The 24548-nt window shown below is 36.6% G+C and overlaps 1 protein-coding gene and 1 long non-coding RNA gene across 2 annotated transcripts in view; both read left to right on the top strand.

Annotated features, from left to right (window-relative positions):
- Positions 1 to 2372: 2372 nt before the first annotated feature.
- LOC129566048 (uncharacterized) lies at positions 2373 to 4080 on the top strand. The gene is made up of 3 exons (XR_008687689.1): positions 2373 to 2818; positions 2936 to 3767; positions 3851 to 4080. It is a non-coding gene; the product is annotated as an uncharacterized LOC129566048 (long non-coding RNA).
- A 3550-nt stretch (positions 4081 to 7630) lies between these two features.
- The window catches only part of LOC129565813 (uncharacterized protein DDB_G0271670), a 32555-nt gene continuing 15637 nt past the window's right edge, over positions 7631 to 24548 (top strand). The window contains exons 1-2 of the mRNA XM_055441049.1: positions 7631 to 9351; positions 17400 to 17462. Of these exons, the coding sequence (XP_055297024.1) occupies positions 17459 to 17462 (4 nt within the window). The 5' untranslated portion in view covers positions 7631 to 9351; positions 17400 to 17458. The remainder of the gene's footprint in view (positions 9352 to 17399; positions 17463 to 24548) is intronic.

The following is a 24548-nucleotide window of genomic DNA, read 5'->3' as shown; positions in this document are numbered from 1 at the left end:
TTTTTTTGCGTTTCGTATTCATCGGCGAAGAGTCAATACGTTGTTTTTATGCTCACGGGTTCATTTATGGATTGAACCAAATCAATGATTTTGACAAACATTTTGCACAATGCACGTCATTTGCCATTTTGGCACGTTTCATTTCCGTCGCAAGCTGTGTGATATGCGTTTCGATTGCAACTTGGACATGATGACTGCATAAACTGAGCAGCCCACGTTGTGTGTCAATCACTTTTAGTTTTGGTGCAGATAATTCTTCGAATTGTATTGAAAAAGATGGATTTAAGAACGAACGACTCAGCATGGAACAAAACAAGATGACGACAAATCGATTTGCGCTAATTTATTTTTAGTACTCAACCGTGGCAAAATACAGAAGTTTTTGTTCGCGCGTTAATAAATTACAAAATTTCGCTATTAGTAACAATGAAACGAATAAATTTAGTGTTTCGGACTGAAAATATTGCAGAATTCCTCTGATCGAGTAGCACCGTATACGAATAGTGATTATTCCACAATAATATTTACGCTTACACGTTTAGCTGTAGTTATTGCAATCATTTTTTGTACAGTTTTTTCGTAAGGCACATGCAAGACCCTAACGACATCTTTTGAGTTTTGTAGAAATCATTATGGTACTAACTACTTGGTTCAATATGAGTGGTAATTCTACTTAACAGTAATCTTGACGTGAAGCTCAGTGGCTTTACTGTTACTTAACATACTTTTAAGTTACTTAAACTAACTTAATAGCAAAACGTCAAACCAAATGGTAGTTGTGCTCGCTGTTTTATATGCCGGATGAGTTTTTTTGCTCAGCTTTTGAAACAAAATCCACATCCATCATTCGAAACACCGCCTTTTTATAATCCATTTGCACGTAACATTGGTCATTCTCGCTATTATCCAATTTGATCGACTCCGTATAAATCCCCAATCAACTACCGGACCAAGCGATTAAACCGTGATTCATATTCCATCCTTTTATTAAACCATATCTAATCCCGCTTTATTCTCAATACAAAAAAAATTCATCGCTTTTACCAATAAATACATTGATTGGAGATTGTATGTACAGCACGCGACTTGTGAAAATAATTGGAAATAGCATTTTCGTAGAATGTCAATGTCACTGGAGCAAAACCCCAAAAAACTCTTGAAATTGGGAAAAATACAAGTTGCAACGACGTCAAAATGAATAAACTTTTGCACCACCTTGGTGTCACCACGCCCGACAGTAACCGGCTTCAAAATGTGCTTTCCGCATTGATTTGAACAAAGAAAAACACCAATGGCTTTGATAAATATAACATTATGACACTCAGCTCCTCGATGCAAAAGCACCCAAGTCAGTACAACAACAACAAAATTCGGTTCTGCCACGAGTTTAAGGTATTGCATTGAACCACGGAGAAATGTGCGCGAATGAATAAAACGATTGCAATTTTTGAACAAAATTCTGTTGCTAATTTTGGAACGGATTTCAAATTAATATTTAATTGTATTTCATGAGAATTCAAAGCGAGAGAATTCTGATATTTTGTCTTTACATCAACATTTGGTTCCATTGAAATGTCTGCAATTCCATTGGGAATTCGCATGGATGAATATGCTATGCACTGTTTATAAATTATAAGCGGCATGTGGACCAACATTTAGTGGCTTAGTTGCAAATGGAGAAATTAATTTTCATCTATAGTTCTCCTGTCCGCAGATATTCCGCAATATTGGGAGCATTCAATCAAAATATTTCGCATTAATTACTACATTTCATACTGTAGCTTCAATCATTTAATCAGAAATGTGCATCAATTAGTTCCTGTTCGTTTGTTTTAGACAACGCATTCATTGAATGCTTTCCTGGAAATTAGTTTATGAATGGTATGTGTTCGGTAGTATTGATTCTTCATAACGAGCACAGCAGACTATCGTGTTGTCATTCAAATGGATCGATGAAGATAATGTCAAAATTCCCAACGTTATCACAATCGATAAATCCACAATCCACACTTTAAAAAAAGTATAAGCTTTCAGAATGCTACAATTGGTTCTAATTGTAACGTTTTCACTGCCGTCAGGTAACGACGATTCGTCCAAAAACTACATTTCAACCTCTGCGGATGGCACCGTGATGTGAAAACATCCATAGGTTTTCATTGAATGAAACAACGAATTGTCACTCTTGAAAACAATAAATTCATCACATCACACTTAAGAACTGCGTGTTTTATGATTTTGCTTTTGAACTTATTTTTGTGTGCTAATGAAGTGTGTTCACTGCTTTTCAATTCATATCAATGCTATACTTATTGCAGTTCACTAATACAGACCATATTCTTAAATTAGCAAATTTTTTAGATAAATATCGCTTCTATACTCCACAATGAAACGTTGCGAATGTGCATGTTATCGTTTTTTTTAAAGTATGACGCTATATTTCTCTGCATACAGAATTATTGCACCATATTTATCGTCTCAGCCAAGTGAATGATTTGAACAGTATTTAGCACAATGCTCGTCATTTTGCACGTTTTATTTTCACGCGCAATCTGTATGAAATTCGTTTCGGCTGCTATTTGGAAATGGTGATTGCATAAACTGAGCAGCCCGTGTTATTGTGTGTCGTTCGCTTAGCTTGTTGGTGCGTCAATAGCATGGCAAAATGTCGCTATTTTTGAGTGACAATCAACCGAATAAATGCATTATCCCAGACTGCAGATTTCACACAGTTTTTTTAATCGAGTAACATGATACACGAGCAATGAAAATGTTCACAATCCTATTCACGCGTTTACTACTAACGCAATTATCAATTGGAGTACGACCATTTTTTTCGTTTATTTTTTTTGTCCTAATTTTGAATGCAGAAAGTTTATGTGTTACATTTTGTTGTTCACTAACTATTGTCTATTTCATTTGCATTATTTAAAATTAGGATTTTTACTGCTCCCGTTCGTGAGCCACAATATCGACTGTACGGTGTACAGCGCTCCATTCGAACCATCATCTTCCCCAATGCCAGTCAAACTACTCTATTATCCGGCATTCTAATCAACATCGTTCTATAAAACGTCAGGTCTAGTTTGGTTATATTCTGTTACTACTACTATCACCAACGAAACTTTCCACTACTAGCATCTCAAATGTTACCGTTAAACCATTTTTTGACGTTTGATTTCCGTGCAGAAGTTGAAAAAAGAAGAATTTTAACGTATTGAAGAAAGGAAAATCAATGAAATTTGGTGCTTGAATCTGTCGTGTTCGACTATCGCTAGTACTATGCTGCATAATATTAAATGCACCCATTCATTTTTCATTGTTTTCAAATTGTGCGCGAACAAATTACATTAAGCCTTAATGGGAATGGATGAATTTAGTATTATGTGACTTGTCGCTGCTGTCCATTTACGTTTGACACTAGCAGTCGTAGATCGTGTTACATTACTGTTGAAAACCCACCGAAAGTTATAATAGGGTTGTTCCATGTTTGTGTATGTTTGAAATAATAAAAATTCTGTTGAAAACATCTGTTGCTGTGATAAATACAACATGATGAAATCCAGCGTTCGTGAAGTGCTCACGAAAAAAACAGCCAAAGCTGTTGAATGTTTAATACGAAAATCGGCAAAAAGCGCATTATATTCGTCAGTCAGTTAAAATATCTTGATGCAGAAGAGACGTTTACTTGATTTATTGCTCAATTAAAATTAATAAATAAAATCGGTGAAATGACTGTGAAAGCGATGTGCTTACTTTTATTGCCATTGGTATATATCAAATGAAATTGGGATTGAACGAAGAAAAAATTGTGCCATTGAAAAATTTATAACTCATTTTTACGATGCTTTAGCTGCTTTGGTCGACGACAGCAGCCGCTCCTTGGTTGTGTGACCCAACTTGGTTCGGCTTTCCCGCATCCGGAGGGTCATTTTCATCTTCCTCGTCAAGCGAAGAGTCCGGAGTATCATATGGTTTCCCAGTTTGATGTTGACAACATCAATCGTCGCAAATTAATCAAATTTAATTTTTATTCTTCGACTAGAACATCGTTTAATGATTCAATAAATTGTGTTAAAATATTTTTGAATTGCATTTATTTTCAACTTTTCTATTGCGCCCCAAGTAGTAACTTTCTGCAAATAATTTTCAAACAATTCCATGGGCAATTAATTATGATTGTGTGCTTCGTTGCATCCGCAATGATGAACGTGGCGTGTATCTTGAGTGAATATCTGTTGTAGAAGAAAATTGTGAACGTCTGTTTACTCGTATTTCATCTTTCAATTAAATGACCGCTCTTGACTTTGTCATTGATGTGAACGCTCCAGACGGTTATGCCAAATCTTGGGCACAGCGTGTACACACACATAAACATGTTTCATATTGATTTATTCTGAAGCAGCTGTTTAGATTTCAAACAACTTTGACGAAAATGTTGTGAGTTTGTGTGTTTGTTATGCAAGGTAATTTCTAAATTGTTAGCAAAAATAAAATACGCCAGACACAAAGGCAAACAATTTCAAAATTATACGATTTAAAATGTGTCTTCCGTCGTGCAGAAAAATCTTAATTGAACTTGAAATTAAGTGCATATTTGAGATATTCGCTTTATTCTCCTTCTTCGGTTCTTCGGTTCTTCGGTGTATTAAACAAAATCGTTATGAAATCTCCCATTCTATAAATCTAAGTCGAGCGAAATGGCGTTATTGGTGATGTTTTTCTTTTTACCGGTAAGCGGATTTCAGAGCTTAATTTTTTCAGATGATGAAACATTCTTTTTCAATATTTTCTTTTCGTCTTTTATATTTTTCTCGTAAAGTTGTTTGGTACAATCTTAGCTGCACCAGTAGCAGATTTGTGTATTATCCCAGGGATTCCCGCTTTACTACCACCAATTTTACAGAATCCATTGCAAACAACAGTCATCCTGCCGTCAAACTATCGGCCGAACGACGCTTTCCTTGTGCCAGATGAGATTCCCCAGCCACCACAACCACCTCCTCTTCCAATCGCCTTCAATTGGTATCAATCTGAACTACATACAGATGAATTTGAAACATTCGATGTATACGAGTAATCAATAATAACAGTTGATACCAAATAAAGCATAAAGAATATCAGAACAATCTGTTGTTGTTGCAATTTTGAATTGAATTATTTATCACACAGTTATCATAAATTTTTTTCTATTTTGACTGTAATAATCAATAAGACGAATAGAGGAAGAAGAGATATGAAGAATGAAAAAAATTCCCATATTTACAAGCGTACCAAATAATTTGTTGATACTTTTTACAAGAATTCATTTAATGAGAATTTTTGTTATTCGAATGGACTTTTTTTTCTGTGCTACGCATTTGATTTCTGCGAAGATATCAAGCTACACAGTACACATACAGGAAAAAAGTTGCGTTTCTTGATGTTAGTGATTCTTTTTCTTGATTCTGACTCAAAGTTTTTTTTGCAAAAAAAAATTCGCCTTTGTCAAATTCGCACCAACACAACCAAAGTCTTTTTGGACGAAATTTTTTTTTCATAATAGCAAAAAAACTCTGGGTAAGAATCAAGAAAAAGAATCACTAACACCAAGAAACGCGACTTTTTTCCCTGTGTGTAGGATGAAGGAAAAAGAATGCAATAACAGAGCCTGGTTGTTGTTTCGCATAGAAGTTGGGAGTCCGATTTCCATTGTATTTTTTCTCACGAAAAATATTTTGTGAACGAACACATACACAATTTGCGTCGATATCTCGATATACTTTTCCAATAATTTGTTGAGCACATTCTTACCTTAATATAGTTACAGTAATGTTTCCTTTCGACCTGTGTCTCCGTGAGTGTTTGTGTTTGTGTTTCTGCTTGTAAAAAAGCAAACATCGTCAATGTTAAATTGGCATCATCAACATAAGCTCTACTTGAAGTTTATGTATTCGAAGAGCAAGCAAACACATTTTCTTGCAAAATGCACACGTAAACATTTCGCTATGTTAGCCAAGGGCAAGCAACCATTCCAAACCTTCACCCTCACCAGTCGATCCAGAGAATGTAAGGGAGAGAGGAAAAAATCCATTTGATTTTATGACACTCATCAATGCGAATAGATTGCGTGTGCCGGGAGATCAAGTGATACGCAAGCAAATTTTGGGTATTTATCAGCTATTGACTATTCCAATGTTTTCGTTCGTTTATTTGGTTCGCTCTTCAATTTCCAATAGGGAGACCAAAGCAACATTTTATTTGATAATTGAAATGGCATTGCCAGGGGCAACATTTTAAATTACCAACTTAATTTCGGGCTATAAATAGTGTATATATATATATATATATACACGATACCATTTATATATATATATATATATTTGCGTACCGGTACTTCACGGCATGAGTGCAGTATTCATTTGGTACATAAGCATTATTACCGCTCACGAACTTTTTAAACAATTCAAGCGAATGTGGGTTATTCCATTTAGTACAAGCAGTAAATTAATTTATATAGTAAATAGCTTGTGCCCACTTAAAAATGGTAAATTTCGGTTCGAAGCATTTTCATTCGCTCCATCTCTCTTTCTGTGCCTTCAACTAATAGAAGTGTGCGCGTGGTGTCAAAAAAATACATACTACGGTCATAACCACAATTGAACTAGAAAAAGGAACGGTTTCCGGGAATGTAATCATGCTGCGTCGGGCTTTGAAAATCGGTTACTTTTCACGTTGCTTATACAGTCATCATCATCATCATCATCATCATCATCATCATCATCATTCATAAGCATCTAATGCGTGTAGCTTAACTTCAAAGCATCTGTCTTTGGGGCTAGTAATAAGATGTCAGATAGCACGTATAATATTTATGAAAATGATTGCAATATTTCATATTATCACGCTATTGCAATATATGTATTGACATCTATATTTATTTACATTTTTCGTTGCCCTGTGTGCACGGGCATAGGTAATAATAAATAAATGTGTTATTCGATTGATGACCTTTATTTTGGAGTGAATGAAAGAGACTAGTGAGTACATAAAATGTGAAATGTAATATGAAATCTGTTGAAAGCCAAGCACTATAAAATCGAATGTCACGCATCAAATCACACATACATTATACTGCCCCTACATTCCAGCACAACTGGAAAATCGACAGTCGAAAAGCTTCGTTCGAATCATTTCGTTTACGTTTATCACCTACTTTGGCTATGCTTCATTTCATCCATTTGGATGTATCATATCGGTCGTCTCTTATCACTTCCAGTCTGGTTATTCCAAGCGGAGAACAAAATGATGATGAACTAGAAATACGTTCCAGCATTGCATTTGATACTCAATATTGCTTGAAGCCAAAAGCTTAACGCTCCAAAATGTTTCCATTAAGCTTCGAATACTGTGCTCTGTGCTGTAAATAGAAAATTGTGCGTACCGCGCGTGACTCAACAATCGGTTCGGTTTGGTGTGGTGTGTTGTCGTTCTTTTTCTTTTATCATTCTCCAGGTTTTCGCATGTTTTTGTTATCATACTCTCCAGCTTCTCCCGACCTGTTTGTTTCGGTACAAGGCAGCAGCAGCAGCGGCAGCAACAGCATTGCCACAGAGCATAGCTTCGCCATCCGATCGGATACTGTGTGAGATTCAGTCAGGACCGAGCATTTGTTCCAATAGCAATTCAGAGCCGACGCTCATACGTTTTGCCTTCGTTTGCGATATTTCTGTATATTTCGTTCCTGGGTGCTGTTGCACGCCGAAACTACACACCAGAGAGAAAGAAGAAGAAGTAAAAGAAACAAATTCCCAAAGATTATTTCGATTCAGTTTTTCTTCAATTCACAGAAAACTTTTCGTTCGCTCATTTTAAGTGGGCTTTGGAAATCCGAAAAAGGATTTTTTTCTGTCGGGAATTTCTCTTTCTCACACTTTCGTTTGCCAAAATTGAGAAGAAGATTTATTGAAGTGATTTTGGTATCTCTTTTATTTGGAAATCGCGTGCATTTACTATTCTCGAAAGGTGGTGCAAATTGATTGTTGTCATCAAGTGAGGCGTTTGGCACAATTTTGTTCGTGAGTGAGTGTATTTGTGGTGCAAAAAGCGAAAATAGCGAAAATTAAAAAGCTATTGTGAGGTTTCTCTAGTGTAAAATAAATGACAAAAAATATCATCGATTCTGTTAATTAATTTGCATATGTTCATTGGCAATATTGTGTGAAGTTTCTGTTCTTTTTTCTGCGCCCGCCAGCTACAGCATCAGCGAAATAAAAAAAAAAGAATCCAACATTTCAATGGCATCATTCAATTTCCTGTTTGTCGATTAAAGACAATTACATTTGCGTACAGCTGCAACAAATCAAACAACAAATGTACAATCGAACGACGCTATTTTGCATGTGAACTGTATTCGAGTACCAGTGAAATCCTGTGTTAAGTTGTGAGTTAACGAGAGAAAAAAAAACCGAGACACATAACGTGAGACAAAAGTCCTCGAAAAGCGAATGAGCCCGAACGAACGTACGTGAATATAAATATATCGCAAATTTAACATCCATTTATTACGAATAAAAAGATGCTCGTAATTGTACAAGTGGCAAATGTCTGTCTATAGTGGAGACGAGAAGCAGCAACAAGCGTATCGTCGACGATACACCATATAATGGAAAAGATTGCAATAGAGCAAACATTGAGACGGAAAAAATCCGTATAAATAAAGAAACCGTACCGAATCAACGTTGCTCAGCTCGCTTGGATATATACTAGAACGAAAAAGAAAGCAAAACGGAAAGAAAAAACAGAAGAAAACGGAAAAATTTGACGAACGGAAAAAATATGCACTGAATAAACAAATCGAGAGAGAGAGAGAGATAAAAAACGATCACAACGAGAAGAGGACTAAAAACAAATTGTATAACTTCGAGTGTGCGAGAGTGAGGAAATAGAAAAAAAAAACAGATGAAGAAGAAGAATAATAAATAAATAAAGCGAAAATCTGTTTATTGGCTTCGACTATAAAAGAAAAGAAATAATAGTATTTATATGGGAGCTTAAATGGCGCCTGTTGCTCGGTGATATATTGAATATAGAAAAATTTAACAAAAATACAAGCATAATTTGCCCCACCGAAAACACAAAATCAACCTCTATATGAATTTATGTGATTTTTTCTTCTTCTTCGAAACGTGTGTACTATATTAGTTGCGATTCAATTTTCATCCTTGAAATCACGCACCACCACCAACATCACCATTTTTGGATTTAGTCACAAAGTTCGGCACACACACACACACACGAACGGCAGCTGAGGAGAGAAAAAAAACTTTCTCCGTTTTTTTTTTATTCAATTTTTTTATTATATTTTTGAAAAGGGTAAGTGAAATTTGTGTACGCAATATATAGTCCATAAAAGTATAAGTGTGCGGACTCGGATGTGTTGGAACGAAGCCATGAATTGAATGAAGGATTCGTATTGATGAAGAGAATGGGAAAATTCAAATATATTTTCGAGAAATCAAATTATGGTTATAAATGTGAAGCAAAACTGAAAACGAAATGCTTGCCATCAAATCGTGACAAATGGTGCGCCTCTTCACAATCCATTACATTGATTTCATTTAAAATGTAAATTCGGTGGAAGACTGACGCAATATTTCGGTTGGTTCGTCGATCTTTTTTTTTTTTATTATTATTAGTGAGGCTCTCCCTCTCTGTTTCTGCGCTTTTTTTTATATTCCTTTTTGTTAGCCTGACAATTTGATTTAATTGTGGAGCAGAACAAATGTGTATTGAGGCGACAATGTGATGAATGCGTTGAATAAAAAAGACAAACATTTTTGTGTGCGGTACAAAATGTACATTGTACTGTTGATACAATAAATGAATTGCGAAAGAGAGAGTGGGAGCAGAAAAAAGAGGACCAATTGCGTTGCAACATCGGATTGGCTGAATTGGTTAAGCTTGACTGGTTTTTTGTAGGATAAAACATTGCCACGACTGCTATGTTTCACTAATTTTATTTGCAGCATTTTAAAGCGACATAAAGTGAATTCTAACATGAAAACAATCAGATTAATCGAATTAAGTTGACCTCGCGCGCGTACACTCCCGTTCAACATCAATTTGTACCGTGTAAAATGGTCTCTATCGCAATTTTACGAAAAACTAAGTGTCACAAAATATATGGATGTATGTGTACTATTATCGTTCTATATTGTCAACACTATGATTATGGGTACGAGCAACAATCAAACTAGCTTTATTCGCCTGTGTGTTTTCGTTTTTGCATGTTCCATCCCGTTAAACATTGACGACATTCGCAAAAGCAAGTAGCAAACGTATAGATGTATGAAAATCCAGCTGAAGGAAAAACGATGAGAATTTGAAAATTGGCATTTCAATTTAATCGGAAATTGAATTCTTTACGCTTTTTACATCGTTTGGCAAAATCTCAGCAAAAGATGCATGCGCTCACACAGACATAGTACAATATAATAAAAACAATTTGTACCTGAGAGAATCTCTCTCTGTCGATCGGAATCTATATAAAAGCGTAGTTCATCGTAAGCTAGAGAGAGACAGTGTTTATGTATTTGACGCGCACGATACGATTTAATACGCAGATGGGAATTATATGTTTACCAGCCAGAACAAATCTACGATACCGTACACGAATGATATACACGCTACAAAAGCTCTAGAGTTAAACATAAATGCACTTTTATAGTAGAAGCGTTAAGAAAAAGTGAACTCGTAATATCATGAGGTTTTTTTTCCCTTCGTTGTCGTCATTTTTTTTAGCCAACGCGTTCTCAATCTTATTCACTTTCTCTCTCTCTCTCTCTCTCTATCTCTTTCTAACTCTAGCTCTAGCTCTTTCCATCTCTTGTTGTCGCCCTTTTTTCCACTATTTATGCTAAAAAGAAAATATTTCCCTGAACGCTACAATGCTAATAATGTAAATCAATCTCAATTTTGCTTTTGGTTGCTTGTTCGCGAAATCTTGAAAATCAACAAAATCGAATTTTAATAGCTGCAAGCGTTATAAACGTTAATGTCCTCTGTTTTCCATTTTACTCTCGCATCGCTTTTCGTCCGCATTCGCGTTCGCGTGCGCATCCTCATTCAGTTCAATTTTTAATTCACTTCACCATGCGATAGCGCAAAAGTGTTCAAAATACAAATTTTGCGGCGGGTATGCCTTTTTAACGACCTTTTTTCGCCATTTTTTCTTCGCAAAGCAATCAAACATATTGAAGCAAAATCTCGGTTTGGCCAATTATGGTTATGCGTTACGATCAAAAATCAAATATATGCACAGTTATTGACGGTCTGTTTCAAGAACGACCGTTAAAAATTCATCGAACATTGATGGTTCAACATTTTTTTTCTCGCTTCTCCCCATTCTCATTCTCTCTCTATCTCTCTCTGTGTGTGTCTTCGGTCTCTGTTACGTTCGCCTTCATGGGAATCGACGGTTGGTTTGTGTGCTTCATGGTTTTTCCACTGACCATGACCCTTCGAGCGATTGGTCAGAGTGGCTGCTTTTACCAGTGCTTAATGCTTATGTATATGCATGATGGTTGAACGCTATTTCATACCTTGTGCGACGCTTTTACTTCCAAAATGTAATAAATGTGATGATTTTTACGATTATGAGATATTACATTTAAATAATGTGCGATATATCGCCACCATACAAAAAAATGCCATCCCCTTCATAGCAATATTATTAATGTAATCTTTTTAAAAGGAAACGATATTGTGGAACGCAGATGTGAGCTGTTTTTTTTTCTGCATATACATATTATATACAGAAGTAGAGTGCTCGAAAATGAATCATTTCAAGTGATGGAATCAGAAAAGTTCCATGTGAATCGCTTTATTATTTTATTTTTCGTCCGGTGCGCGTTTCGATTCCCAAAACTCACTCTCCAACGGAATGAATGAATTCGAATGTTTTTTTTTTGTGCAAAGTGCTCAAAATGGTGACAATCATTAGGATTGGATGAATAAAATATTCACACTTGAAACATTCAATTTCCTGTGGATTGAAATTTTTTTCTTGAGAGAGATTTGGTGTTGTTATTCTTGTTATTTTTACCATTATCCAACTGTTTTTTCTACAATATATTTTTAAATAAATGAGCTTTTTTATCGACGGCGACACAATCTTCAACAACACTTATTGCCTGCTTCTAACGGATGCGACTCCCCATCACGCGTGACTTATTTTCATTTTGAACATTGGTGACACAAACATGATAGACACAAACCCACACTTTTTTCTCTTTCTACATCCATCTATCTTGGCAGGCCAAATCTGCAATGAATTGGCTTGCAAAAAGCCACAAAATACGAATATGCCATTGACAGCGAAAATGAAAGTATTAGTGTGAATCTATTGCCGTTTGGATGACATAAAAAATGTTCTTATTCTTTTGTTCATGAATTGAATCCGCTCATCTTATCTCATATAAAATGCATGGTGTGAGCGGGAGTAAGAGTCGACTCTCTTTACAAACTGTGTACGGATATGGTAATAAAACGAAACAGCGGATAAGTGCTAATGCCAAATGACTTTATCCATAAAAGATACACCAACGATGGTAAATGCTACAGGAGTGCAAAGTAAAGAGCAAACGAGAGACAAACAAAAAAGAAACACGATCGCGTGGAGTATATAAGCATAAATGGTTGCCAGAGACAAGTCAAAAGACTCCTCCATTCACATAGAACCCAAAACTACGGTAAACTTTTTTATGCACGCATGTGTGTGTACTCTTTTTCCTAGCCTTTATTCAGTGGTAAAGCCAAAAATGAACAATCGCCAACTGTCGTTGGCAGCAATATTTTACCAATTTTCCATGCAAAAGTCACCGACCAATGGTTAATATTTTCTTTTGCGATTTCATTTTCATCTTCTTTTGATGTTTGATTGGAATTTTCTTTTTCCTTTCACTGTATGAATCCCGACGGCTTCCGATTCGTATTTGATGTCTTGCAAATTACTCTCGATTTCTATTCGGAAGAGCGCATCAAAAGGTGCCTGGAGGGTGGGATTATGGATTGTAGTTGACAATGAAAACTGTCTGAATTGGTCTCAAAATAAACAAACACCGATTTCAATCAACTACAAAATTCACACAATCTTTTTCGAGCTTACACAAACTGCCATTGTTATCGTGTATGCTATTGAATTTTCTTTCTCCTATGTTTTTCTCTTTCTTCGCTACTTCTGTGGGTGATTGAATAGAATTACAGTAAAAGATGTGCATGCAATAAGAGACGTAATTCATTTACGTTGTCTAATGCACGTTCGTTTTCATTTTGATTTGACACTTTGATCCGTTAGATAAAAAATAACATGAACAAACGAATGCAATCAACGACACCAATGACATACCTTCATGGTTCGTCTCACGCTTGCTCACTGGCTGACTAGCTCTTGTTTTTGTTCCATCAAGCTGACTGGTAACTATGTGTGATATGGCGAGAGAGCGAGGGCGAAAGCATCAAGAACTCAGATGCCGTTTCAACCTCTACTTTCGTGCGCGCTTCATCCCATTATTTTGTTTTCCTCCCTGTGTCTGTGTGTGTATGGCTGAGGCGAATTCAATTGAATTGAGTGACAATGGAATGAAACCTCTACTCCATTAGCTTTTAATGAATAAAAAGGTGTGCACCGAATGTGTTGTTCACACCACATTTGCTGTCATTTGGAAATCGAAACTTGGGACTTATAAATGATTCCGAAGGTCTTGACTCACACGAAGATCGCGGAGGCATTCATTGAATATATATCATTGACAGCAAACGCGCGTTTCTAGAATACTGAATGCGTTTTTTTTTTCTCTCTCCCGTTGTTTGTTCGTTCATTCGAAGTACTTGTGCTGAGAGGGTGCGAATGAAGTATCAAAGAATGCTTTTTGCTTTAAATTATAAGGCAATTCTTTTGTTTTGATATTGGGTGACGTGCACATCGAAAAATTGGCTTCCCCAAGGAAAATTAAAAAACAGAAAAAGTCGAGAGTGAGAGAGAGAGAGAGAGAGCGAAAGCCCCGGAGTTTAATCAACAATGTAATGTCAATGAAATGCATTTTAAAGGTTATTCCATGAATGATGATATCATTAATTTTCCGGTGTTGCCAAAATGAGGGGCCTTTCCAATGACTTCTATTTTTTCTTCTTTTGTACGCGCCTTGCTGATGTTGTTTTGTGTTGTTGTTATTTTTTTTCAACATCCAAAAATTACCAGAGCAACTACGAAGAAGAAAAGAAGAAGACCGAGCGAAAAAAAAACACAACGAAGTACACTTTGTTTGTGTCTTGCTTCCTAATGGCTAAATATTCTTCGGCTAATTAAAATGGTACGAATACAAGAGAATAAATAGAAAGCTGTCGGGCTTAAGCTTCTTGGAATTTATGTTTGCCTAGTTTGCGAATGAGATTATTCACTTTGGCTAAATAATAAACAGCCAGAATGAGACTGGTCAAAGAGATAGAGAGAGAGAGAGAGGAAGATAGAGAGAGAGATGTTTGATTCCTCATTCGCGAATGATCCTTTTTTTATGAATCAGCTAAACTCCGAAAAGAGAAAACACATTTTTTGTGTGTATACATTGAATGTAATGCTTTTTATTTGCACTCATTCTCTTTTATGGCCACAAAATTGTGTACTATGATGTAATGAAAATTACATCGGAAACGTACCAAAAGCCACAGATGAAGCAGAACAAAAAACGACCCGAAACAGAAAAAAAAAACTGATGCTGAAGCATTGTAATCATTCAACATAAATAACAGAAAAGAACATGATACAGTTGTATGCGGACAAAGTACAACTACGTAAATGAAATATACAAGAAACTAGTGGATGGTGAATCACAATGCTTTTGTTATGAATCTTGTATGCGAAAGTAAAAGAGTGAGAGAGAGTGAGGAATCGAGAAACAACGGAATCTAACACAAAGCGAATATCGTTACAAATCCATTTGGATATATACAACCATACTCAGTGGGCGAGCATTTGAGAAATGAAAATAGAGCCGGGTATTTCCGTGGAAAATTTAAAGCGAAATAAAGTAAAAGGAGAACATAAAGTTTCTCTTTTTGATGTGTTTTCTTTACGATTAAGCCGAGTCGATTGGATACTTTCTTCTTTTTTCGGATGATGGCAACCGCACAATCCTCTCCATTCGATTCATCGTCATCGTCAGTTGACGACTCAATGATATTGAAGATGAAAAAAACAACAAGTATTCCAACCTCATGTTCACACGTTTGAAATCGCATCATATCAAGCAATGTAAATGTCGAATAGATTCTACACCTAGATTGGGTTGAAAATGAGACCATCATAAAAGAGACCTGTATGTCGACGACAAATGGCTACGGTGTGGTTACGACAGCAGAACTATCGTTGCCGCCGTCGTTGTTGCTGGAACGACATGTGAAATAAAAGGTAGACTACACATGGATGTGACGATGATGTTTCATGGGTGTACAAAATGCCGATTGAAACAGAGAGTATTTTTCCACAGGACAAACTTCGTACACACACACACACACACACACACACACACACACACACACACACATACCACCTAACTAACACACAGCACACACAACATGAGCAATTCATAAAAGTGACCTACATACGACGATGCTACATCTTTTAATACAATTGAATCAAGAAGCACTACGTCAAATGCGAAATAAAAAAAATATCCGCACACACACACACACACCAAATGATACATAATGGGAATTTATGTGAATTTCATGCACATAGCATCGTCATAACCACGATAACAACAGATGAATAATGCCATGAGTATAAGCGCAATTTTGAATAGATGAGACTAAATCGAAAAACAATGCGATCACATATCAGAAACCCTAATAGAAAATAAGTAAGGGAAAAAAATTGTGTGGAATTTAACAATTGAGTAAAAGGTGGGAAGATAAACGTCAATGTGTGTGTGCTCACACTGCCATTTATGTGCCCATGTTTCAATATATGGGGTCTGTACACAATGCACATACACATCCCATCGTACACGCACACACAATAGGAGCCAACAACACCAACAAATTACCAGAAAATTGAGTTCGAAGAACGAAAAGGAGACAAAGCGACTGAAACACGGGTACACAATTGAGGAAACGAACCATCTCACAGAGTAACCATAACCACCGCCAATACCACGGAGACGAGAAACTCTGCCACACACACACACACACACACACACACACACACACAATCTCTCTGTCTCTCTGCATTTTGATGTGGTAAACGCTCTTTGCACAGAGACCGAGACAGTAGCAAAAGACCGAAAAAACTTCGTCTTTAATAACCTTTAAAGTTATGTGTCAGAAGAGAGCTTTTGATATTTATGATTATTGTCGTTTTTCTCCGTTTATTTTAGTTAGGAGTCTGTGGTGGAAATTTGTTTCATTTATTTGCTGTTATATTGCGTTTATCGTTTCGGTCCCCGAAGCTTAAAAGCCATTTAGAGGCATGTGTGGCATATAGAGGAAGGACGAGAGTGAGAGAGAGAGAGAGAGAGAGAGAGCCAGAGAAAGCAAAAACGAAACCAAGAGTCGCATGATCAACTACTGCTGGCTGAAATACCAAAATAAATATTTTCACAAACAGCATAAAACCATATCTTTCACTATGACTATATAAAGGAATTCGCGAAGGACAAATAATTTCCATTTATGTACCCACACAATACAAACAACACACGCTCGCAATCACAAAATCAGGCACACACACACATAAACACAAACGCACACGCACATTGCGTTTATTATTTTTATCGGTTCCAATTGTGCTGGACGAGAGAGATAGATAGATAGATAGAGAGAGAAGTTTCATTTTATTATGGACCCATGAATCACGTTTATTGCTCTGATATTTTGCTGAACTTTATTAATTTTGCTCGATGCTCGTATTGCTTTCCGATGTTCCCATATGTGCGCCTCTTTAATCATTTTCTAATGGGCAACAAATCGCAAAATAAATCTGCCTTTATCAATTTCATTAGAAATGATGTGGAGTACGGAGTGAAGAGGGTGACAGGCTGTCACTGACAGCACACACACATACGTTTAAGTTGCGAATTCGATTAAGACCATTCAAGATAAACAAGAGAACAATTATTAATTAATAAAGGATACGACAGATAGCATAATACAAAAAACACAAATTCCGATGGAAGATAGTTTGACCGAAGTTTTCCGCATTAATTTGACAAGTATATCGAAAATGTGTTTACAGAATGTAGATTGTATCATTCACTCCTAATTGTGCACTAAATCATATGATTGGTCCTTTTTATTGTTTATGTTTATCGATAAACAATTTTTGCTGTAACTAAATTGTTTCATCTTTTCTTCTCTTTTCCTTACAGAATATTCAACACTTGTACAACAACGGATTTGAATATCAACACACTAACTCTTCACATCAATGGGTAATTATTATATCTATGTTCATACGTGCATTTTATTTCTCTGTGATCATCTTGAGGATATCAGAATACATCCTAATGATGTTTGATAATTATCGATGCGAAACAGGAAACACAAATCAATAATCTTTTCATCCATGGTTTCGCTTTTCATAGCTACAAACTATTCCTGTGGAAAACTACATATCTCTAATAGTAAAGAAACCCAAACTTCGTATGTTACTTATGAAATGTAGCCTTGAAGGTCCAAATGTCGACCGTTCGATTCGAACGAAATTATAATACAGGTAGAGATCAAATCTCACATATCATCCACGAGCAGTAATCAGCCATAAAACACACCCGAATGTATTATGTAATTCGAAGAGGCGGTTCAAGCCATGGGGATTTTTCTCTATGTTGGTTATATATTTTGCGCTGAGCACCGTTTCTCATGCTACACCAAATGATCGTAATTGCACAGCATTTGCTCGAATGGCTCATTTAGCTTCAATTTTGCGGCAATATAATGCCATAATTCTATCAAATACAATTACTGCATAAAGAGAGAGGGCGGGCGAGCCGGCTGAGCGAGATAGAGAGTTAGAGAGAGCCCAGAGCCCATGCGATAAGCAAAGTTATAATCTAACTAAATGCCTTAAGTGAAAATGCAAAGCTCAATAAGACGAACACAACACACACACACAGTCAGAGTGAGTTCAGACAGTGTGCGAAATTTTCTATGTCTTGTGTACGGCATTCCGGTGAAGGCAACGGCCTTCACATCACATGTAAACCTCGTCTGAGATAATAAAATGTAAATAAAAATTATGGCCAGAGCCAAAACAGTTTGTTTTCGAAAATCAAAGTTTTAATTGATGTTTATCGTTTATTCAATTTGAGACGTTCACAAAACACCCTCAAAACACTTTGGCGTTCAACCCACAAAAATGCGAACAAGTGAAAACAAGAAAATCAAGAGTGTTGTGAGAATGAGAGTGAACAACACGTACATAACGATCACTACGAATGTTTGTATGTCAAGAAACTTTGTAGCTCATCGTATCAAATTGAATTAATGAAAAGGATACCATTTTAATTTCGGAGCTTCCACCCGAACGGTCATTCTCTTCTGCTTGCCTGAGTTTTACGATGAAATCATATTATGACGGTCTAAATTGGGGTAATACATTCGAACAAAATAACGAAAGAAAAAAATGCTGTAGAAAAGTGGATATTGATTAAATGAGCTTACATCAGCTTACATCATATATTCAACAAATGAAGCAGAAGTGAAAAAAAAATTATACCGTAGTCATGGAGAAAAAAAAAAACATTTTGTAATTAAAAATGCAGCAGAATTCGTGGAATTTTCGTTGCGAAGCGTTGAAATGGATGCTTTTCAACTCGTACAATTTTAATCAACCAACTGAATAGCAGTAAATTTCAACGTAGAATTTAATTTATTTTAGCCGGATAGAAAATTCAATCGAGTCTCGGAGATCGGGCGCTACGCTATTATGTTTGGCAACAATATATTGACTTTGCACAAACAACTCGTATATGTTTAACTTTTGTGTTGCAACACATCCCAACGTTGTATAGTCACATAAATCGTACGCCTTTTATTCACAATAATCCACTTCATTTTCTCGATATTTGGTTGTCGTACCGTCGTGAAAGTACCGAGAGAGCAGCCAGCAATGGTGATGACAGGCGGCCATGGGGCATTTATAATTGAATTTTCTCTGCGAATCATGTGGAAAACCAAAGGAAAGTCGTAGAAGTTGACTAAAGGTTTCATATTTGAACGATGGATTCAAGTCGACTCGGCGAGCTGAGGTGGTTAAAAGACAGAGAGAGAGAGAGAAAGAGCGCGAGAGTGAGGAGCACACACATGAAACGCTAATAAATTGTAGATGAAATATGGTCTTCACATGCTTTCGTCACATTGCCTACATATCTACGTAACATAGTGTTTGTGTTGAGCCGTTGCCATTATTTTTGCTTCGGTTGTGCTATTCGAATACGCCCCAAGATCGCTTCGAGTAGAAAATTCAGTGCTTCATAATTGTTGAAAATAAACGAAAGACAATGAAGATACATGCTGTTGTGCTGGTGATGCATATTCTGCACGTACCTTCAACGAAACAATATGCGGCATACAAGCCAATCCAGGCAAATGTTTTAATCCTCAATAGCTAATAAGTTCGGGCAATAATGGCATGTAAGATTATGAGCTTAAGTACTGAATACTAATCGTGGCATGTGTTTGTTTGCTGAATGTATTAACGCCGAACAACCACTCGAAATGTGCCGGATGAAACTTTTACACACAATGCATCCCATGCATGTCCATATTTTTCGTCACACGAAAATTATATATCCATAACAAACAAAATAGTTGCTTGGTAACAGTTTTCAAAATTGATTTGCAAGCGACGAGGCGAAAAGCGACGAGAATCACGCGCGCATATCAATTTGAATCAATGTGTGAGCGTATCCAGATGATGTTCGCCGTTTTCTTGTGTCTCGGGTCCATATTACAGAAAAGTAATATGTAATGAAGGCTACAGCGGATGATTCGAATTATTAATTAGCACGATGTACTGCTAATTTAAAAATCAATATATATCCGAGATGCCATACGAGAGATGGAGAGGGAGGGGGAGAGGGAGAGGGAGAAAATATACCGGGTCTCGCGTTACGTAAACCAAGCCAATTTGATGATAATGGATTCCGTTCGTATAGTTTTCTCTTGTGGCAGAGCAACTCTCTGGCACTTTTTCAGTCGCCCGTTGTGTGTTAAGGAACACAAGGTATTTTATGTATGCCACAACATTCCAGCTAGCTCAATACACCTCGAAGCGTTTCAAATTTCTAACATTCCTGATGTAGTTGACTTAAATTTATGGAAATCCGTGAAGGTGAGCTTAATTGAGATTATACAACTACAAGAACCACTCGAACGAAACGAAGCGAGCCTGATTATATATATATATATAGATCGATATGGGGAAGGTAGACACTTTTTGGAATGTTGGCTCAGTTCGGTTTAGTGTGGTTCGGAACTTTTCCTCTTGATATTTCCATGGGACGAAGGGAGCTAACAAAATATTTTTATTTTCTCGGCGTGTGACAGTAATGTACACCAGGTGCCATTTTAATGACAACAAACGCTGGGCGACTCGGCACGAATTCATTAGGGAACAAATGTGAGACCATATTTCCTTAGCGCAATTAAACGATTGTAATTTAGCTTCACGCTGAAAAACAAGAAGTAAAAAAAAACACACAAAAACTCACATACACACGGAGAGTGAGGGTAGCTAAGACATCCTTTTTCTTTGTAAAGCAAGAAAATTGAGCGTCATTTTTCTCGCATTACATGGTATTACTTTCGTCTGTCGCGGATTACGTGGAATTTTTCTCTTTTTTTGGAATTATTGCAGCATTAGATTCATCACTCAAACAAATTATTCGTTCGTTTGCGAATTTATTGCTCCGTATCGTACACTCGTCGTAGCTTTTTCCCCAAGCCATATTCAATCTTTCGGTGGCGCCGTTTCATATCTCTGCACAAACGTAAGGAGATCTCTCAATTGCTGGAAATGTTCAAAGGACACTTAAATAAAACGGAAGAAGAAAATGAAGAAAAAGCCATGTTCAACAACACAAAATACCAGTACAATTTTCTAAGTTACTCCAAAACAACGCATTATTATGATTTTTCAAGTAGATTTATTGCGATGTCAGTATCAGCCTTTCTGTTACTCTTGAACGAAATAGGAAATAATGCGTGGATGCAAAGCGAGTACATCATGCATATGATTGGAGATTCGTTTGTTCATGCGAATGCGAATGCGAACAAGTGATTCTAGCGACGCTCTCGCAGAACTGTTGTCACCACTGATCATGATGACGACTATTTGAAATAACAATATAAGCAATAACAACACGAAGAGAAAAAAAAGAACAAAATAAGATAAACAAATTCTGACGGCATGCCTATCGTATGAAAAATGAAGGATACCACACATTTTTTGATAAAATTGTGAAAATTCCGCCTTTTTCCATCACACATACACACACATATATGAGTGTGTACACGCGCTCACACACACGAAAACCAACGAAACGAAAATTTGCTGTCATTTCTCTCCCGTCCAGATTACTGTTTACGTTTACTTCATGCTGAGCACCACTTGTTTGGTTAAAATATGCCAAAAAAAGAGATGCGTAGCAATTCTTTAAAGCATTCCAAACAGCACGTCAATAATTTGCACACACAAAACATAGTGGATACACACACATTTTTCGCCATTTGATCGAGATACACATATATAGAAGCAAGTACACAAAACCAAACAGGACAGAGAAATGAATATTTAGCATATATAGCTTCTGCGTCAGTTCACTTCATTCTCAACAAAAAAATATTTTATTTCCAGCCGAAAAGAGGCAATTTTTTTTCTTCTCTCGCTTCTGTTCCTATTTTGTGCTGAAATCGCTTAACTCATTTAATTGCATTTTAAAAAGCATACTCTATTTTAAGCAATAAAACGGCGCATTTCTCTCTCTCTCTCTCTCTCATCCATTTTCCGCCTTTCTCGACAGAATGTTCTCTCGCTGTTTATCGTCACATCTTTCCTTCTACATCAATTTTGTTTCTGAACTTCAATTTTAAATTACAGAAAGTGATGGAATAAGAGATGGAATAATATGCACGCACACGCTACTTTTCATTAGTATCATCGGCGTGTGATTTTGATAAAAACCATATAATGAAGTTTTAATGCGATTAGTACAAATATATGCGGCACAAAGTCAGCTAGTTGATATTTGATTTATTTTTATGGACGCTTTTCATCTTCTTTTTTATTACAAGATAAACTTTCGCACGCGTCGCCACATGGCGGTGCTATGCACATGCGGCCCGCTAGACAGTGGTTTGAAGTGAATCGAAGGCCTGAAAGTCTACAATCAGATTGTGGCAAAGCAAATCGCATTTATTCGCCTACGTGTTTGAATACCAGCCCACTTGTTGAGATAACATACAGCTATGATGATGTCACAATAACCACTTGTATGTTTCATGAACCACCAACTTGTATGTTAAAGCCTGACGCATTCTCCCCTACCATACCGTAACACAAATCGAAAAAGAAGAAAATATTGTCACACCAAACACTAACAAAATGATTAAACGAAAAGACAAACCGTACAAGTTTGCCAATTTGAAATTTCGAGTGAGCTCAAAGTTTTCCGCTTATTGTTTACTGAATTCACAATTGAGTTGCGAGAGCTCTCTTTCTTTCTCTCTCACTTGTTTTGCACGTGTACCAATTTGACTCCCAAGTCAAACAATAGTTGCCGTAGTTCAGAGCATATATTCAAATAAACAAATTTAGTTTAACACTTATCATAAACTGTATATAGAGAGTTGCGAGACTATAAATCATACACACCATTTCACATGCAGCGCAACACCGAAACACATTTCAAATATTTACAAACCGAGCCAAAATTTAAATATACACACGCATGTACATCAGGGCTACAAAACTATTAGATGGAGGTTGAAATACACATCGTGGTAAAACTAAATTTAACCATTTATTAAAATGGTCCCCATTTATCATCATCACCACCAAAACTGCCAACAGATTTAATCATCCCTGCATAGTTTGGGCAGTATTGTAAATGTGGTGCGATTCAAATAATTTGTGTCTGTGCGCTTGTTGTGGTTAAAATTCAATTCATGTGCAAAAATGTCAAGGCGAAGCGGATCCTTCGAAAACATCCAATCTAATACTTTTAATAGGACTTTTTTGCGACATTGTATCAACCATTTCCGGAATCATGCGATTATCATTTGCATAACGCAGAGAAAAAGTTAATTTCAATTGTTTTTCCCATTTCAAATGGGCTTGTTTGGACAGTAAGAACAGTGAATGAAAATAATGCACACATACAGAGAGAGAGATAGAGGCAGAGATAGCACACCACAGAAAAAAATGAAGATCAGCGCATGAAAGAACGTACAGTGTGAGCACTTTCGCACACACTAAACAAAAAAAAAACAGAGCAATGAACAAAGTTTAGCTACTGATAATTTTTCGTTGTGTGACTTCAAACGAACAAGTGACATGAAAACAAACGAACTGGAATGCCGGATGATTTTTCCTGTTCGCCTTTTTTTTATCTTTTATGTTTTTTTCCTCTATATTATCTAGCTCGTGTATGGGTGCTCAAGTCGTGCGTACAATTCGATATATGTTCATATATACTTGTAAATGAGCTCACATTATCATATATGTACATATGAATGAATGTCTTGGTTTGGTATGGTGAAGCATGGCTTACTTCCTGAATATGTGCGAATTTGCCAAATCGATATTTCCACTTCAGCATATTTCATTTGAATTTAATTGTTCGCAGAAACAAAAAAAAATGTAACAAGCAACCAACCAACGAGAAGGGAAAAAAACTGTGCAATTTCACAGTGCTCGAAATGGAATGTGCGTTGGCGTAGTGCCATGTAGCTCAATATTTTTTTATTCGGTGATAGCGTGAAATGTGCCATTTTCCATACCATACCAAATGGCATTGATAATACTAAGCGAAATATACCTCTCGTTCGGCAGAGAGGTAAGTAAACATAATGTCGGCACAGTAAGTCCGTTGATATCGCTCATTCTTCGATGCGGTTGTACTATCTCAGGTTTACAGGATGCTCACAGTGCGAATGCTCAATCTCTTTGGGTTGGGATGTTATTTGTGTGTGTGTGACTCCAATTAAGCCGATTTTTTCCCTCCTTTACTACCCCTCATACCGAAAAGCGCACGCTAAATATCAGCCAAAAAATATGCCGTGGCAAAAAGCATATAGACAGATTCAAATTCCATCACGCTGAGCAAGATAGCTAGACGAGCGTGTGAGAGACAGAGACAGAGAGAGCTTTTATTTTAGTCGACGACTACGACAACGGTGAACGAGAAATCCCTAAATTCGATTATTATATTTGAAATGTTTCATTTGGTTGTATGACTGTTTTCGTTTTTTTTCCTACTATTGTGAATACCGCATGATGTACGAAAAGAGCCAGG

The sequence above is a fragment of the Sitodiplosis mosellana genome, unplaced genomic scaffold, assembly GCF_009176505.1.
Source record: "Sitodiplosis mosellana isolate CC-2019 unplaced genomic scaffold, AAFC_SMos_1.0 Smas_scaffold_3, whole genome shotgun sequence".
Taxonomy (NCBI): Eukaryota; Metazoa; Arthropoda; class Insecta; order Diptera; family Cecidomyiidae; genus Sitodiplosis; species Sitodiplosis mosellana.
The sequence above is the reverse complement of the archived record's forward strand: the minus strand, read 5'-3'. Positions and strand labels throughout refer to the sequence as shown.